This window comes from Chelonia mydas, chromosome 7 (genome assembly GCF_015237465.2).
Source record: "Chelonia mydas isolate rCheMyd1 chromosome 7, rCheMyd1.pri.v2, whole genome shotgun sequence".
NCBI classification, from domain to species: domain Eukaryota; kingdom Metazoa; phylum Chordata; order Testudines; family Cheloniidae; genus Chelonia; species Chelonia mydas.
The window spans coordinates 32,284,682-32,301,957 of record NC_057853.1 but is presented as its reverse complement, the minus strand read 5'-3'; the positions used below and the strand labels follow the sequence as shown (position 1 = coordinate 32,301,957).

Sequence of the window (17,276 nt, the reverse complement as noted above, 5' to 3'; positions counted from 1 at the left end):
CACCTGTGGCCATTAACTCTTCACCCACTGTAGCCCTCACAGCCCCAAGCTCCTGCTCCACACAGACTCCCCACGGCAGTGTGTCCCCAGTGTGTAGTCTCGGGGAGTCAAGACTCTGTGGTTGCAGTCGGCCCACAGTAGCCAGGTGGCCAGTTGGGATGTCACTGAGCAGCACAGTCTACTGGAAATCAGGCTGATACCCAGCAGACTCATTTCACATCACCCTGTGGAAGATGGCGAAGGGATAGTGGCTTCGTATCACCCCCACTGCTACCCGCAAGCCAAACACCCCTGCCTTGGATTGGAGCTGGCGCTTTCCAGAGGGGCCAGGCCCCATGTCCCATTTCCCACCCCCCTGATCCAGGGGTTAGGGCATGAGGATTCCTGGGTTCTGTCCCTGGCTCTGGGAGGGGAGCGGGGTGTAGTGGTTAGAGCAGGACTGCGTGAGATAGGAGCCAGGACTCCTGTCTTTGAAGGTCAAACTCTCCTGCCCCTGCAGGGTATAAGCCCTACAGGCTGCAAATGGTGCCTTTGGGCTGGGTAGAGGTGGTGATGGATAAGGGGAAGCATGCGTCTTGGGGTGGGGCATCTGGGTGTGGGGCAGAGAGGGCTCCATGTCATTTGCATGAAATGGCCTGATGTCTTGGAAGCAGCTGCCTGGCGCGGGGAGAGGAGCGCACATGATGATTAATGACACGGGAGGCACTGGGGCGGGCGGGAGAGAAATAATGCCTCCTGCTCCTGCCTGCCCATCTTCATCCTCGCCCTCAGGGGAGGGGTGGGAGAAGAGCAGAAGGAGGGGCTGTTTGGGGAATTAGCTACCCTCTGCTCCTGGCTCCCCACACAGTGGCTCCGCACAGTTCCCTCCACGGGAGACAGAGGGTTGGGACTCTTGGCCTGGTGGATCCCCTGTGATCTATCCCCCACACCTCAATCTATCAGGAGGCAGCATGGGGGCTGGGCAGAGTGGATCCCAGCAGTTGATCCCAAGAGCTCTACCCCCCACACCCTGATCTCTCAGAAGGGAGCACGAAGCCTAGTCTGGGTGAGTCCCAGTGGTTGATCCCAAGGGATCTATCCCCCCAATCTGTCAGAAGGCAGTGCAGGTCCTGGGCTGGGTGAATCCCAGCAGCTGATCCCCAGAGATCTATCCCCCACACCCTGATCTCTCAGGAGGGAGTGTGGAGGATGGGGTGGGTGGATCCCAACAGGGGATCCCAGGGGATCTTTATCCCCTCTTTGATCTATTGGAATGGAAGGTACCATAGGGGCTGGACCCAGTGGTCAATCCAAGGTGATCTATCCCCCCAGTACAATGTATTGTTAGGCAGGGCAGAGGCTAGGCTTGTTGGATCCTAGCAGCTGATCCCAGGAGATCTGTTAATTGCCACATACTGATCTATCCGGAGGCAGCACATGGTCTGGGCTGGGTGGATCCCAGCAGCTGGACCCCAGGGATCTACCCCCATGGTCTGTCAGGAGGTGGTATGAGGGCTGGGCTGGGTGGATCCAGCAGCTGATCCCCACACCCCAGTCTTCTGCACCACTGCAGACTGACATATGCAGCATGCAAAGCTGAGTTGCAGTGATCAGGCAGGAACTGGGCTGTAAGCAGGGGAATCTGCCCAAATGCCATGAGCCGTCCCATTTCCTTTCCAACCCCCAACCTCCATAAGTAGCCAAAATCAGATGGGAAACCAGAGCGGCCATAGCAACGGGCATCTAAACCCTTGTTAGGAGTTAGGGTGTGGCCCCCAATTCTGTCATGCAAGAGGGAGGGGAGTGGGGTGTAGTGGGGTAGAGGAGGCAAGGCTTGGAGCCAGGACTCCTGGGTTCAGTTCCTGATTCTGGGAGCTGAATAGGGTCTGGTGGTTAGAGGGGCGTGGTGGTTTGGGATTCAGGACTCCTGGGATTCACAGGGTCCCTGTCTACTCTAGCAGCCCCTGCTTCCCCAAGGAGGGACGGGCGATGGCCTGGGTTGGAGGAAACCCATGTGGGGTTGTACCTGGCCTTACCCCTTGTTTGGAGTCTCCCACCCTGCAGGGTAAGCGATGACTCTGAGGTATTGTAACTGCCCCCCCATGCTGCCGTGCATGAGGGTCGCATCTCTTCAATCAGTGTTTCCTTTCTCTCTGCGCTGGGGGGTGCCAGGCTGGGGTGGCAGAAATGCCCAGGAGCAGCAGATGTCGGAGGTACAAGGGTGCTTGGCAGCGAAGCTGTTGATGTTGGTCTCTGCTGGTGCCGAGACAGCCACCTGTGTTCCTGCGGGGTGACGCTGATTTGCCCCGGGGTGAGTGCGAGGGGAACCAGCCCCAGTGAGTGCTGTGGGGTTACTCTGGGTCTAGGCTAGGTGAGCAAGAGGGGAACCGGCACTGGTGGCTGCAGTGGAGTGACGCCTGATTTTCACTGTGTGTGTCGCTCCTCTGGCTTTGGCGGTGTTCCTGTGTCAGACTGGGGGAGGGGAAGAGCAATCAGCACTACTGCCTTCCCTGGAGTGACTCCTGGTTTACACCAAGGTGACCAAAAGGGTAATTCTCTCCACTGACTTCTGTGGAGTGACTCCGTCCTGACTGACACCTGTACATAGCTCTTCTCATTGTGATGCAGTTAGCCCTGCTTCCACCTGGGCTGCGGTAGGGGAAAATCCTCCCTGCTGACTGCCGGGGAGTTCCTTCCTCCTGATTTACACAGGCGGCAGCTCCTTTTGCCTGACTGGGATCACTCCTGAGTGACTTAGGCGGTGCGAGAGGCCAGCCAGTCCCCAGCTAGCCCTGGTGACCTCCCACCACTAACCCCCTTGCCTCCCAAAGCAGCAGTACGCTCCAGCTCTTCCTGCGGGACCCTCCGGCACCAAAGGCAACATCGTCCCCTACATGCCTTGTCAGGCCTTGGTTTGTGTCTCTTTCTCCATTGTTATTTTTTCTTAATTTTATTGTTTAACCGGAAAAAAAAAGAAGCATTTCCCCGTCTCTCTGCCACAGAGGGGCCCCGAATGCTTTTTTTTTTTTTTTTAAGAGTCTAATAAAGACCCCTCACAGACTCTCTTCTGTCGTCCTCTTTCAATTTCAGTTCGATCTGTCCGGGCTTTTGAGTTGTCTCTCTCTTTTTCCTTCCCTTTCTTGTTTTTGTTCACTCTGTTTCGGCATCCGAACCCCTTTTCTCTCTCTCTCCCCCACCCTTTTTCTCTCCCCCTGGGGCCTGGATGTCTGTCACAAGTTAAAAACAGCTTTTAAATTGTGGCAAAAAGATTAAACCCTCCTTTTTTCTGTGCGTTTATATGACTAGTCTTTTTTCTTTCTTTCTTTTTATCTTTTCCTCTCCCCTCAAGGTCCTGCTCATCTGACGTTAAACAGCCAAGGTATGACACTTTACCTTTGTTATTTTCACCCCAACGAACAGAAGTTTTAATTTCCACTCCTCCCTTCTGATCTTCCCACCATCCCTCCTTCATTTCTCTCTTCTGGTTATTTTTCTTCCCTCTCTCCCTCCCTCCCATCCGCTTGATTCATCTCTCGACTCGCGGTGGTTTCTGCCATGGTCCCAGATGTTTTGCTCGGCCAGCCGTGTTGTACAGCCGGGTGGTAGAGAGTCAAGCATGTGCCAAAGCCAAAAGGATAAAACTAGATTTCCTGCACTGTGAAGCTGGGGCAAACAGCATGTGGCTCAGGGCGATGCTCTGATTGTTAGCAGCCGTGTCTATGGTGATGGCTGTGGGGGGATTTTGAAGGCAGGGGGTGGACCCCTCAGCCAAGAGGAAATCAGCATAGCTGTGTTGAAACCAGCTGAAGTGTGCTGATTTGCACTAGCCTGGGATCTGGGCCTCTGCTTTTTAACTGGTGTTTGCTTAGCATTGCTTGTGCGCAGATAGTGATGATTCACAGGGGCGCCTGTGTGTGGCACATAAGAGAAAATCGACCTTTGCACTGAGACAAGAGGTGTGCGTGTGTGTGTCCCAGCAGTAAAGACCTTCGCACTCAGACCCAAGGGTGTGCGTGTGTGTCCTGGAGCTATGGAGTGTTGCACTGATACACAAGGGTGTCTGTGAGTGTCCCGGAGGTATGGACCCTCACACTGAGACATGAGCGCATGTATGTGTTGACGGGTGCTATGGATCCTAGCAGTGAGACATGAGGGGATGTGTGCGTGTCCTGGCAGTACAGACCCTTGTAGGGAGACACATATCCTGCATGTATCCCTGTTGGTACAGACCCTCATGCTGAGACACACGGGGATGTGTCTGAAGTGGTGGTACGGCCCGTGGCAGCGAAACACGGGGGCGTGCCTGTGTGTCCTGACTGTATGGAGCTTGAAATGACACATGAGGGTGTGTACGTGTTCTGGTGGTACAGACCCTCACACTGACACCCACGGACATGTGTGTGTCCCAGCGGAATGGACCCTTTCATTGAGACTCGAGGATGTGTGCATCTTGCCATGTTACGGACTCTCACATTCAGACAGAGGTGTACACATGTGTGTCCTGGTGGTATGGACCCTCGAGATGCGAGGGTATGAGTATGTGCATCTTGGCGGAACGGAAGCTCACACTGACACACGCAGGTGTGTGTGTGTTCCTGTGTTACAGACCCTTGCTCTGAGAAATGAGAGCATGGATATGTACCAGACTGTGGTATGGACCCTCACACTGAGACAGGGGATTATGTGTGTGTATTCTGGTTGTATGGACCCTTGAAATAAGGCACTAGTGTATGTGTGTGTGTGTGTGTGTACTGGGGGTACGAACCCTCACACTGAGACACGAGGGTGTGCGTGTGTATCCCAGTGCTTCAGAACCTTGCACTGAGATGCGAGGGTATGCACGTGTGTCCCAGGGTATGACTGCTCCCACTGAGACAGGAGGATTTGCGTGTGTGTCTCGGGGGTATGCACCATCCCACTGAGACAGGAGGGTGTGTCTTGGTGGTATGAACTCTCCCACTGAGACAGGAGGGTGTGTGTGTGTGTTTCGGGGTAGGAACCCTGACACTGAGACAGGAAGTTGTGCACATGTGTCTCGGGGGTATTAACTCTGCCACTGAAAGCGGAGGGTGTGCCTAGGGGGTATGAACCCTCTCACTAAAACAGGAGGGTGTTTGTGTGTGTGTCTGTGTGTGTCTCAGGGGTATGACCACTCATTCTGAGACAGGAGGGTGTGTGTGTGTGGGGGGGTGTATGAATGCTCAAACTGAGACAGGAGGTTGTGCACATGTGTCTTGGGGGTATTAACTCTGCCATTGAGACAGGAGGGTGTGCCTAGGGGGTATGAACCCTCTCAATGAGACAGGATGGTGTGTGTGTGTGTGTATCCTGGGGGTATAAACCCTTACACTGAGACAGGAGGGTGTGTGTGTGTCTTGGGTGTATGAATGCTCACACTGAGACAGGGTGTGCATTTGCGTCTCTGGGGTATGAATTCTGACACTGAGACAGGAGGGTGTGGCTAGGGAGTCTGAACGTTCTCACTGAGACAGGAGGTGTGTTGGTGTGTGTCTCAGAGTATGAACCCTGACACTGAGACAGGAAGGTGTGCGTGTGTGTGTCTCGAGGATATGAAAGGTCACACTGAGATAGGAGGGTGTGTGTGTGTCTTGGGGTATGAACTCTCCCACTGAGACAGGATGGTGTGAATGTGTATGTATCTCAGGTGTATGAACGCTCACACAGAGACGGGAGGGTCTGTGTGTGTGTCTTTGGGGTATGAATGCTCACACTGCAAGAGGAGGGTCTTGGGGATATGAACGCTCACATTGAAATAGGGGTGTGTGTGTGTCTGTCTTGGGTGTATGCACCCTCCCACTGACACAGGTGGGGGTGCTTGTGTGTCTCGGTGATATGAACCCTCTCACTGAGACAGGAGGATTTGTGTGTGTGTCTCGGGGGTATGAACCCTCTGAATGAGACAGGAGGGTGAGGGGGTGTGTCCGTGTCCCCGTGTCCTGGGGTATGAACGCTGACACTGAGACAGGAGGGTGTGTGTGTGTGTGTCTTGGGTGTATGAATGCTCCTACTGAGACAGGAAGGTGTGTGTGTGTGTGTGTGTGTGTTTCAGGGTAGGAACCCTGACACTGAGACAGGAGGTTGTGCAAATGTGTCTCGGGGGTATTAACTCTGCCACTGAGAGCGGAGGGTGTGCCTAGAGGGTATGAACCCTCTCACTGAGACAGGACGATGTATGTTTGCGTGTGTGTGTCTCAAGGGTATGACCGCTCACTGAGACAGGACAGTGTGTGTGTGTGTGTGTGTCTCGGGGGTATGAACCCTCTCACTGAGACAGGATGGTGTGTGTGTCTCGGGGCTGTGAACACTCACTGAGACAGGATGGTGTGTGTGTGTGTGTGTGTCTCGGGTGTATGAACACTCACACTGAGACAGGAGGGTGTGCGTTTGTGTCGTGGGGGTATGAATCTTGATACTGCCACAGGAGGGTGTGCGTTTGTGTCTCGGGGGTATGAACCCTGACATTGAGACAGGAGGGTGTGCCTAGGAGGTATAAACCTTCTCACTGAGAGAGGATGGCATATGTGTGTGTGTGTGTCTCCTGGGGGATTAAACCCTGACACTGAGACAGGAGGGTGTGTGTGTCTTGGGTGTATGAACGCTCACACTGAGACAGGGTGTGCTTTTGTGTTGCTGGGGTATGAATTCTGATACTGAGACAGGAGTGTGTGCATGTGTGTCTCGGGGGTATGAACCCTCCCACTGAGACAGAAGGGTGTGTGTTGGATGTGTGTGTGCGTGTGTCTCGGGTGTATGAATGCTCACACTGAGATAGGAGGGTGTGCCTAGGGGGTATGAACCCTCTCACTGAGACAGGAGGGTGTGTGTTGTGTGTCTCGGGGGTATGACCACTCACACTGAGACAGGAGGGTGTGTGCGCGTGTCTTGGGACAATACACCCTCCCACTGAGACAGGAGGGTGTGCCTTGGAGGCATAAGCCTTCTCACTGAGAAAGGATGGCGTGTGTGTGTGTGTGTGTGTGTGTGTGTCTTGGGGGTATGACACTGAGACAGGAGGGTGTGTGTGTGTGGGGGGGTTGTGTCCCGGGGGTATGAACCCTGACACTGAGACAGGAGGGGGTGCTCGTGTTACTTGGTGGTATGAACCCTCTCACTGAGAGAGGAGGACGTGTGTGTGTGTTTGTCTCGGGGGGAAGAACCCTCTCAATGAGACAGGAGGGTGTATGTGTGTGTGTGTCTGCTGACACTTAGACAGGAGGATGTGCGTTCATGTCGCGGGGGTATGAATTCTGATACTGAGACAGGAGTGTGTGCATGGGTGTCTCGGGGGTATTAACTCTCCCACTGAAAGCGGAGGGTGTGCCTCGGGGGTTTAAGCCTTCTCACTGAAAGAGGATGGCGTGTGTGTGTGTGTCTTGGTGATATGAACCCTCTCACTGAGAGAGGAGGGGGTGTGTGTGTCTCTCAGGGGTATGAACACTGACACTTAGACAGGAGGGTGTGCGTGTCTGTCTCAGGTGTATGAATGCTCACACTGAGACCCAAGGGTGTGCGTTTGTGTTGTGGGGGTATGAATTCTGATACTGAGACAGGAGTGTGTGCGTTTGTGTCTCGGGGATATAAACCCTCCCACTGAGACAAGAGGTATGTATGAGTGCCTCAGGCATATTAACCCTCTCACTGAGACAGGGGTGTGTGTGTGTGTTTCTTGAGTGTATGAATACTCCCACTGAGACAGGAGGTTGTGCACATGTTTCTTGGGGGTATTAACTCTGCTACTGAGAGAGGAGGGTGTGCCTAGGAGATATGAACCCTCTCACTGAGACAGGAGGGGGTGTGTTTGTGTGTGTCTGTGTCTCCAGGGCTATGAACCCTTTCACTGAGACAGGAGGATGTGTGTTTGTCTCGGGGATATGACTGCTCACACTGAGACAGGAGGGTGTGTCTATGGGTTACGAACCCTCTCACTGAGACAGGAGGGTGTGTGTGTGTGTCTAGGGGGTATGACCCTTCTCAATGTGACAGGAGGGTGTGTGTGTGTGTCTTGGGTGTATGAACGCTCACAGTGAGACAGGAGGATGTGCGTTTGTGTCATGGGGCTATGAATTCTGATATTGAGACAGGATTGTGTGCATGTGTGTCTCGGGTGTATGAACGCTCACACTGAGACAGGAGTGTGTGTGTTTGTGTCTCGGGGGTATGAACCCTCTCACTGTGACGAGGTGTGAGTGAGTGTCTTGGGGATATGAACCCTCCCACTGAGGCAGAAGAGTGTGCCTCAGGCATATGAACCCTCTCATTGAGACAGGAGTGTGTGTGTATGTGTGTGTGTGTCGGTTGTATGAATACTCACACTGAGACAGGAGGTTGTGCACATATGTCTCAGGCGTATTAACCCTGCCACTGAGACAGGAGGGTGTGGCTAGGGAGTCTGAACCTTCTCACTGGGAAAGGAGGGTGTGTGTGTGTGTGCGCGTGTGTGTTGGGTGTATGAACCTTCTCACTGGGACAGAAGGGTGTGCTTTGGGGTTATAAGACTTCTCACTGAAGGAGGATGGCATATGTCTGTGTGTGAGTGTCTCGGGAGCATGAATGCTCACACTGAGGGAGGAGGCTCTGTGTGCGTCTTTGGAGTATGAACGCTCACACTGTAACAGGAGGGTCTTGGGGATAAGAACGCTCACATTGGGAGGGTGTGCGTGTCTGTCTCGGGGGTATGCACCCTCCCTTTGACACAGGCGGGGGTGCTTGTGTGTCTCAGTGATATGAACCCTCTCACTGAGACAGGAGTTTGTGCATGTGTGTCTCGGGGGTATGAACCCTCCCACTGAGACAAAAGGTGTGCGTGTGTGTGTCGGGGATATGAACCCTCCCACTGAGACAGAAGGGTGTGCCTCAGGTATATGACCCCTCTCACTGAGACAGGAGGGGGTGTGTGTGTCTCGGGTGTATGAACGCTCACACTGAGACAGGAGGGTCTGTGTGTATGTGTGACTCAGGTGTATGAACGCTCATATTGAGATAGGAGGGTATGTGTTTGTGTCCCGGGACTATGAACCCTCTAACTGAGATGGGAGGGTGTGCCCAGGGGGTATGAACCTTCTCACTGAGACAGGCGGGTGTGTGTGTGTGTGTGTGTGTGTCTGTCTGTCTGTCTGTCTGTCTCGGGAGCTATGAATCCTTTCACTGATACAGGAGGATGTGTGTTTGTTTTTGTATCTCGGGGGTATGAACCCTCTCACTGAAACAGGAGGTGGTGTGTGTGTGTGTGTGTGTGTGTGTGTGTGTGTGTGAGAGTGTTTTTCAGGGCTGTGAACCATCTCACTGATATAGGAGGGTGTGTGTTTGTGTCCCCAGGGTATGAACCCTGACACTGAGACAGGAGGGTGCGTGTGTGTGTCTCGGGAGTATGAACCCGGCAACTGAGACAGAAGGGTGTGGCTAGGGAGTCTGAACTTTCTCACTGAGACAGGAGGGTGTGTGTGTCTTGGGGTTATGAACCCTGCACTGAGACAGGAGGGTGTGTGTGTCTCGGGGGTATAAACTCTGACATTGAGACAGGAGGGTGTGTGTGTATGTCTTGGGGTTATGAACGCTCACACTGCAAGAGGAGGGTCTTGGGTGTATGAACGCTCACATTGGGACAGGAGGGTGTGTGTGTGTGTCTCTTGGGAGTATGAACCTTCCAACTGAGACAGGAGTGTGCTTAGGCGGTATGAACCCTCTCACTGAGATAGAAGGGGGTGTGTGTGTGTGTCTCGGGGGCTTGGAACCTTGACACTGAGACAGGAAGTTGTGTGTGTGTCTCAGGAGTATGAACCCTCCCACTGAGACAGGAGGGTGTGGGTGTGTGTCTCAAGGGTATGAATGGTCACACAGAAACAGGAATTTGTGTGTGTGTGTGTGTCTCGGGGGTATGAATCCCCCCCCGCCCCCCGAGACAGGAAGGTGTGTCTAGGGGGTCTGAACCTTTTCAGTGAGACAGGTGTGTGTGTGTGTGTGTGTGTGTGTGTGTGTTGGGGCCAGGAACCTTGACACTGAGACAGGAGGGTGTGTGTGTGTGTGTGTCTTGGGTGTATGAATGGTCACACTGAGACAGGTGTGTGTTTGTGTGTGTGTGTGTCTGCCTCGCGGGTATGAACTCTCTCCATGAGACAGGAGGATGTGTGTGTGTCTCTTGGGGGTATGAATGCTCACACTGAGACAGGAGGATGTGGGTTTGTGTCACAGGGGTGTGAACTCTTACATTGAGACAGGAGGGTCTGTATGTGTGCCTTGGGGGTATGAAGGCTCACGCTTCGGCAGAATGGTTTGCGTGTGTGTCTCTGGGGTATAAACACTCACACTGAGACATCAGGGAATGTGTGTGTGTCTCGGGGGTATGCACCTTCTGTGACATTCCTCTGGTGTTATCTGGACAGGTGATCCGCTAGGTCACTCCAATCCTCAACTCTGGGAGCCAGCCTTACCCAACTCTGCTGTGAGAACACCCACTCCCAGTCATGTAAGCTGTTCCCAGCTATGTGAGTGAGCACTTTTGGCCAGCTCTCTGCTTGGATTGTGCAATTGAATGACACTAGCCAATATCTCTGGTCCCAGACACAACTCTAGGAACCTCCGTCTTGCAGTGTCCAGTTATGCCCGCTGAATGCTGCAAGCTTATATGAGTTTGTCAATTTAACAAAGAAATTGATATGTACCAGGCTTGTTATCCCAAGAGGAGTCTCACGCTCCAAACCAAACGCACTGCATCAGGTAGAATAAACAAACACATTTATTAACTACAGAAGATAGACTTTAAGAGATTATAAGTCAAAAGCACAAGAAGTCAGATTTGGTCAAATGAAATAAAAGCAAAATATATTCTAAGCTGATCTTAACACTTTCAGTTCCCATACAAACTTAGATGCTTCTCACCACAGGCTGGCTGGTTGAATCATAGAATATCAGGGTTGGAAGGGACCTCAGGAGGTCATCTGGCCAAGCCCCTGCTCAAAGCAGGACCAATCCCCAATTTTTGCCCCAATCCCTAAATGGCCACCTCAAGGATTGAACTCACAATCCTGGGTTTAGCAGGCCAATGCTCAAACCACTGAGCTATCCCTCCCCCCTTCAGCCAGGCTCTCCCCTTTGATCAGCGCTTCAGTCACTTGGTGTCTGTGAATGGAGGTGGAAGAGAGAGGAAGAGCATGGCAAATGTCTCTCCTTTTTATCATGTTCTTTCTTCCCTCTTGGCTTTGCTCCCCCCCCTCCCCCCACCCCGCTTCAGGGTCAGGTGAACATTACCTCATCGCAGTCCCAAACTGACCAAGGGAGGGGAGGTGACTCCTTGAGAGTCCAACCAATTTTTTTTTGCTGCTTAGGCTAGTGTCCTTTGTTCCTGTGAGGCTGGGCTGGGTTTGTCCCATACATGTCCTGATGAGGTGTGAACTGCCCCTCTGTTCCTGGAGAGTTTAGCCTGGGCTTGTTTTAAGCCATGAGGATACATTTACAGCCTCATAACTGTATACATGAAATTAAAACCTATAACATTTACTAGAACATTACTGTACCAACGATGTTCAGTGCATCATGAGCCTTCCGAAGATACCCGACATGACAAACTTTGCATTGGATACCACACAATCGTATTGTAAGACTGAACATGGGGGCACAGGGTGTTCCCCCGAGATACAGAGTGTCACACCCTCCCACTGAGACAGGAAGGTGTGTGCGTGTGTCTCGGGGATATGAACGCTCACACTAAGACAGAAGGGTGTGCATGTGTGTCTCAGGGTTATGCACCCTCACACTGAGACAGGAGGGTGGGGTGGGTATGTCTCGGGGGTATGAACCCTCACACTGTGGGAGCCTCTGTGCTGCAGTTGGGAGCATTCTTCCTAGCTTAGATGGACAGACGTGCTAGCTCTGCTTGAGCCAGTGTGCTAAACGTAACAGCCTTTCAGGCCACCTGCCAGACTACAAACCTGCCCTGGGCAGCTAGCCTGAGCTGCTGTCCCCAGATACACTGTTTTTAGCACGCTTGCTCTAGCAGAGCGACCATGTGTCTGACTACCCACCCTGGGAAGCACCCTCCCAGCTGCTGTGTACATGTACTGAGACGTACGTGTGTGTGTGTGTGTGTGTGAGACAGAGAGAGCAGTGTGAACCCTCATACTGACACACACAGGCATGCGTGTGTGTTCTGCTGGTACCAACCCTTGAAATGAGACACGAGGACATGTGTAAGTGTCCCGGGGGCACGGACGCTTGCAGTGCGACACCAGGGCATGTTATGTGTCCCTGGCATAAAGACCTGGGAAACGAGAACTGAGCGGGGTATGCATCTGTTCTGACTGCATGGATCCTACAGTGAGACAGGAGGGGCTGTGTCTGGGAGGTATAGAGCCTCGTACAGAGAAATGAAGTGTGTGTGTGTGACATGCACCCTTGCCATGAGCACAAGGGTCTGTACATTTCCCAGTGGCATGGACCATCGCACTGAGACAGGAAGGGTCCATACTGACGGGACACTCCGAGCATTAAGACACAAGGGCATACGCTTGACTGGATCAACAGGAAACACGCACACACTTCCTGTCTCAGTGAGAGGGTCGTACCACTGGAACACAATCATAGGCCCTCATGTCTGACTGTGAGTATACACACCACCAGGAGGCACACACACATCCTCATGTACCACTACAATAGCCCATACAGCCAGGATACACACACATGCCCTCATGTCTCAGTGCAAGTGTCCATATCACAGGGACACACATGCGTGCCCTGCTGTCTGAGTGTGAGATTCTCTATCACCAGGAACGACACACACCCCCTCATATCTCATTCTGAGGGTCTGTACTGCCAGGAGACACATGCACTCCCTTGAGTCTCACTGTGACTGTCCATACAGCCAGGGAGTGTGCACACACCCTCACGTCAGTGAGATGATCCACATGGCCGGAAGACACATGCATGTCCATGTGTCTTAGTGCCAGGGTCCGTACCACCAGGACACATGTGCACACCCTCGCATCTCCATGAGAGAGTCTCTGCTGCTGGCACACGTATGTCCTCATGCATCAATGCGATGATATGGGCAATTAGGACACAAATGCACACCGAGTCTGAGTTCAATGGTTCATACTGCCAAGAGGGCGCATGTGTGTTCTGTCAATAGAAATGCTGACCATGAGACTTGAGGGCCAGTGTCTGTGTTCTGAATATGGAGACTGTTGATGTGAGACTCGAGGGCAAGTGTGTGTGTGTTCTGGATATATGAGAGCAAGTATGTGAGTGTGTTGTGACTATGAGGACTCTCGCTGCATGATACTATAGCAAGCGTGTGTTCTGGCTATAGGAATCCTTGCCATGAGACAAGAAGGTGAGTGTGTGAGTGTGTGCGCGTGCACACGTGCTCAATATATGGACCCTTCATGTATGACAGGAGGGCAAGTGTGTGTGTCTTCTGGCCATAGAGACCTTTACCATGGGATTTGAAGGTGTGTGTGTGCATGCTGTAAGTGTGTGTGTGCGTGCTGTAAAACATGAGGGCGAATGTGTGTTCTCTATATATGGACACTTTGTGTGAAACACGAGGGCAAGTGCACCTGTGTGTTCTAGCTATAGGGACCCTCGTCGTAAGAGAAGAGGGCGAGTGTGTGTGTGATTTGGCTATAGACGACTCTTGCCATGAGACATGATTGTGTGTGTGTCTGTGTGTGTTCTAGCTATAGGGATCCTCGACATGAGGCACAAGAGTGAGTATTCTATAGGGATCCTTGCCATGAGACACGAAGGTGAATGTGTTCTGGCTAGAGGAACGCTTTGTGTGCGACAGAAGGGCGAGTGTGCATGTGTGTTCTGACTACAGGGACCCATGCTGGAAGAAATGAGGACTTGGGTGTGTGTGTGTGTGTGTGCATTCACATTCTAGCTATAGAGACCATCACCACAAGAGAGGAGAGCGCGAGTGTATGTGTTCTGGCTATAGGGACCCTTGCCATGAGACTCGAGGCTGCACATTTGTGTCTAAGTGGCATGGACCCTTGCACTGAGATCCGAGGCTGTGTTTGTTCTGGATGTACTGACTCTCTCAGTGAGACATGGGGGTGTTCCTGTGTAACCTGGTTGTACGGACCCTCTAAATGAGATGGAAGGCATGTGTGTGCATCCTGGCGGTACAGACCCTCACACTCAGGAGGCTGTACATGAGTGACCTGTGGTATAAGCCCATCATGCACAGGGACAGGGGGTATGTCTGCAGCCTGTGTATCCTGGCTGTACAGACTTTCACAGTGAGACATAGGAACGTATGTGTGTTTCCCAGTAGTACGTACACTCACAGACAGACACAAGGACCTGTGTGTGTGTCCTGGCAGTATGGCCCCTGCACTGAGACCTGTACATGCATACCTGAGCTGTGTATGTTTCCTGTTAGTCCACCACTAACACAGTTGTGATGGCATGCATGTGAATGTCCTGGCAGCCACAAGCGTGTGTGTTTGTGTTCTGGTGGTATAGACCCCGGCACTCAGACTTAAGGACATGCATTTGTGTCCCGGCAATGTGGATCTTCTCACTGACATGAGGGTGTGTGCATGCACCCTGGCTGTATGGACAGTCACAGTCAGACTCAAGGGGGTGCATGTGTGTCCTGGCAGTATGAGCCCTCAAAATGAGATGTGAGGGTGTGCATGTCGTTCCTGGGGATAGAGAATCTCACACTCAGACAGGAGGGCACGCATGTGTGTCCATGTGATATGGACACTGGCACTGAGACATGAGGACATGTGTGTGTATCCTGGCTCTATGGGCTATTATAGTGATACATGAGGATGTGTGTGTGCCTCCTAGCGGTGTGTATACTCACAGTCAGACATAGAATCATAGGACTTGAAGGGACCTTGAGAGGTCATCTAGTCCAGTCCCCTGCACTCATGGTAGGACTAAGCATTACCTAGACCATTCCTGACAGGTGTTTGTCAAACCTGCTCTTAAAAATCTCCAATGATGGAAATTCCACAACCTCCTTAGGCAATTTATTCCAGTGCTTAATCACCCTGACAGTTAGGAATTTTTTTCTGATGTCCAACTTAAACCGCCCTTGCTGCAATTTAAGCCCATTGCTCCTTGTCCTATCCTCACAGGTTAAGAAAAACAATTTTTCTCCCTCCTCCTTGTAACCTTTTACGTACTTGAAAACTGTTTATCATGTCCCCTCTCAGTCTTCTCTTCTCCAGACTAAACAAACCCAATTTTTTCAATCTTCCCTCATAGATCATGTTTTTTAGACCTTTGATCATTTTTGTTGCTCTTCTCAGGACTTTCTCCAATTTGTCCACATCTTTCCTGAAATGTGGCGTCCAGAACTGGACACAATATTCCAGTTGAGGCCTAATCAGTGCGGAGTAGAGAGGAAGAATTACTTCTCGAGTCTTGCTTACAACACTCCTGCTAATACATCCCAGAATCCGATGAAGTGAGCTGTAGCTCACGAAAGCTCATGCTCAAATAAATTGGTTAGTCTCTAAGGTGCCACAAGTCCTCCTTTTCTTATCCCAGAATTATGTTTGCTTTTTTCGCAACAGCATTACGCTGTTGACTCTTATTTAGCTTGTGGTCCACTATGACCCCCAGATCCTTTCCGCAGTACTCCTTTCTAGGCAGTCATTTCCCATTTTGTATGTGTGCAATGATTGTTCCTTCCTAAGTGGAGTACTTTGCATTTGTCCTTATTGAATTTCATCCTATTTACTTCAGACCATTTCTCCAGTTTGTCCAGATCATTTTGAATTATAATCCTATCCTCCAAAGCACTTGCAACCCTTCCCAGCTTGGAATCGTCCGCAAACTTGAGGGCCTACGCTAGTGTCCCAGTGGTATGAGCCTCTCACTGAGACAAGAGGGGTGTGTGTGTTTCCTGTTGATCCACTCACGTGTATGCCCTTGGGTCTTAATGCTCGGAGTGTCCAATCAGTATGGACCCTCACGCTGAGATACAAGGATGTGCATATGTGTTCTGGTGGTGTGGTCTCTTGCAGTGAGATACGAGAGTGTCCGTGAGGCCTGGTGGTATGGACCCTTGCACTCAGGATGGGGGGTGTGTGTGTGTCCTAGCGGTACAGACCCTTACAGTGAAATACGAGGGGATGCATGTGTCTCCTGCTGGTATGGACCCTCGCAATCAGACAGGAAGGTGTGTGTGTATGTGTCTAAGCAGTATAGACCCCCGCAGTGAGACTGGAGAGCGTATGTGTATCCTGGCAGTATGTACCTTCATACTCAGACACAAAGGTGTGCATTTGCATCCCAGGAGAATGGACCCTCACGCTGATGCGTGTGGATGTGTGTGTCCCAGCAGTATGGACCCTCCAAATGAGATGTGAGGGTGTCTGTGTGTATCCTAGTGTATGGACTCTAGCAGTGATACCCAAGGATGTGTAAGTATGTCCTGCTGGTAAGGATCATCAGAGTGAGACACAAGGGGGTTTATGTGTGTGTCCGGATAAGATGTATCCTTGCAGTCAGATAACAGGCATGTGTGAGTGGTCAGGCTATTTGGACTTTCGCCCTTGAGGCATGAGGGTGTGTGTGTGTGTTCTGGTTATAGGGACCCTCGCTGCAAGACCACAGAGTGTGTGTGTTTGTGTGTGTTTGTTCTGGGTATAGAGATCCTCGATGCCAGACAGCAGTGTAAGTGCGTGTATATGTGTGTGTTCTGGCTATAGAGATCCTTGTCTCAAGGCACGTGTATGTGTGTGTTCTAGCTATAAGGATCCTTGCTGTTGGACACAAGGGCAAGTGTGTGTGTATGTGTTCTGGATATATGGACCCTCACTGACACACATGAGAGCTTGTATATGTTGTGACAGGGTGGGACCAGATGGCTATAGGAGAGTAATAGAAGCAGATATATTAGCCCCAGGCTAAGTAGGTCCCTTTTCCCTGGGTAAGGTAACAGGGAAGGTTCCAGAACAATCAGGAACCTTCTGGAGACAATTAAGACAGGCTGATTAGAACACCTGCAGCCAATCAAGAAGCTGCTAGAATCAATTAAGGCAGGCTAATCAGGGCACCTGGGTTTTAAAAAGGAGCTCAGTTTGTGGTGTGCATGTGAGGAGCTGGGAGCAAGAGGCACTAGGAGCTGAGAGTGAGAACGCCGACTGTTGGAGGACTGAGGTGTACAAGCATTATCAGACATCAGGAGGAAGGTCCTATGGTGAGGATAAAGAAGGTGTTGGGAGGAGGCCATGGGGAAGTAGCCCAGGGAGTTGTAGCTGTCGCACAGCTGTTCCAGGAGGCACTCTAGACAGCTACATTCCACAGGGCCCTGG

The 17,276-nt window shown here is 51.7% G+C and overlaps 1 protein-coding gene across 28 annotated transcripts in view; it reads left to right on the top strand.

Annotated features, from left to right (window-relative positions):
• NRXN2 (neurexin 2) overlaps window positions 1-17,276 on the top strand; it is a 274,349-nt gene that overhangs the window by 45,728 nt on the left and 211,345 nt on the right. For 26 of the 28 annotated variants that reach the window (XM_037904496.2, XM_037904495.2, XM_043551343.1 and 23 more), the window contains exon 4: window positions 3,329-3,358. The exons of the other annotated variants lie outside the window; for them this stretch is intronic. In XM_037904496.2, the coding sequence (XP_037760424.2) occupies window positions 3,329-3,358 (30 nt within the window). The remainder of the gene's footprint in view (window positions 1-3,328; window positions 3,359-17,276) is intronic. 28 annotated transcript variants of the gene reach the window in all.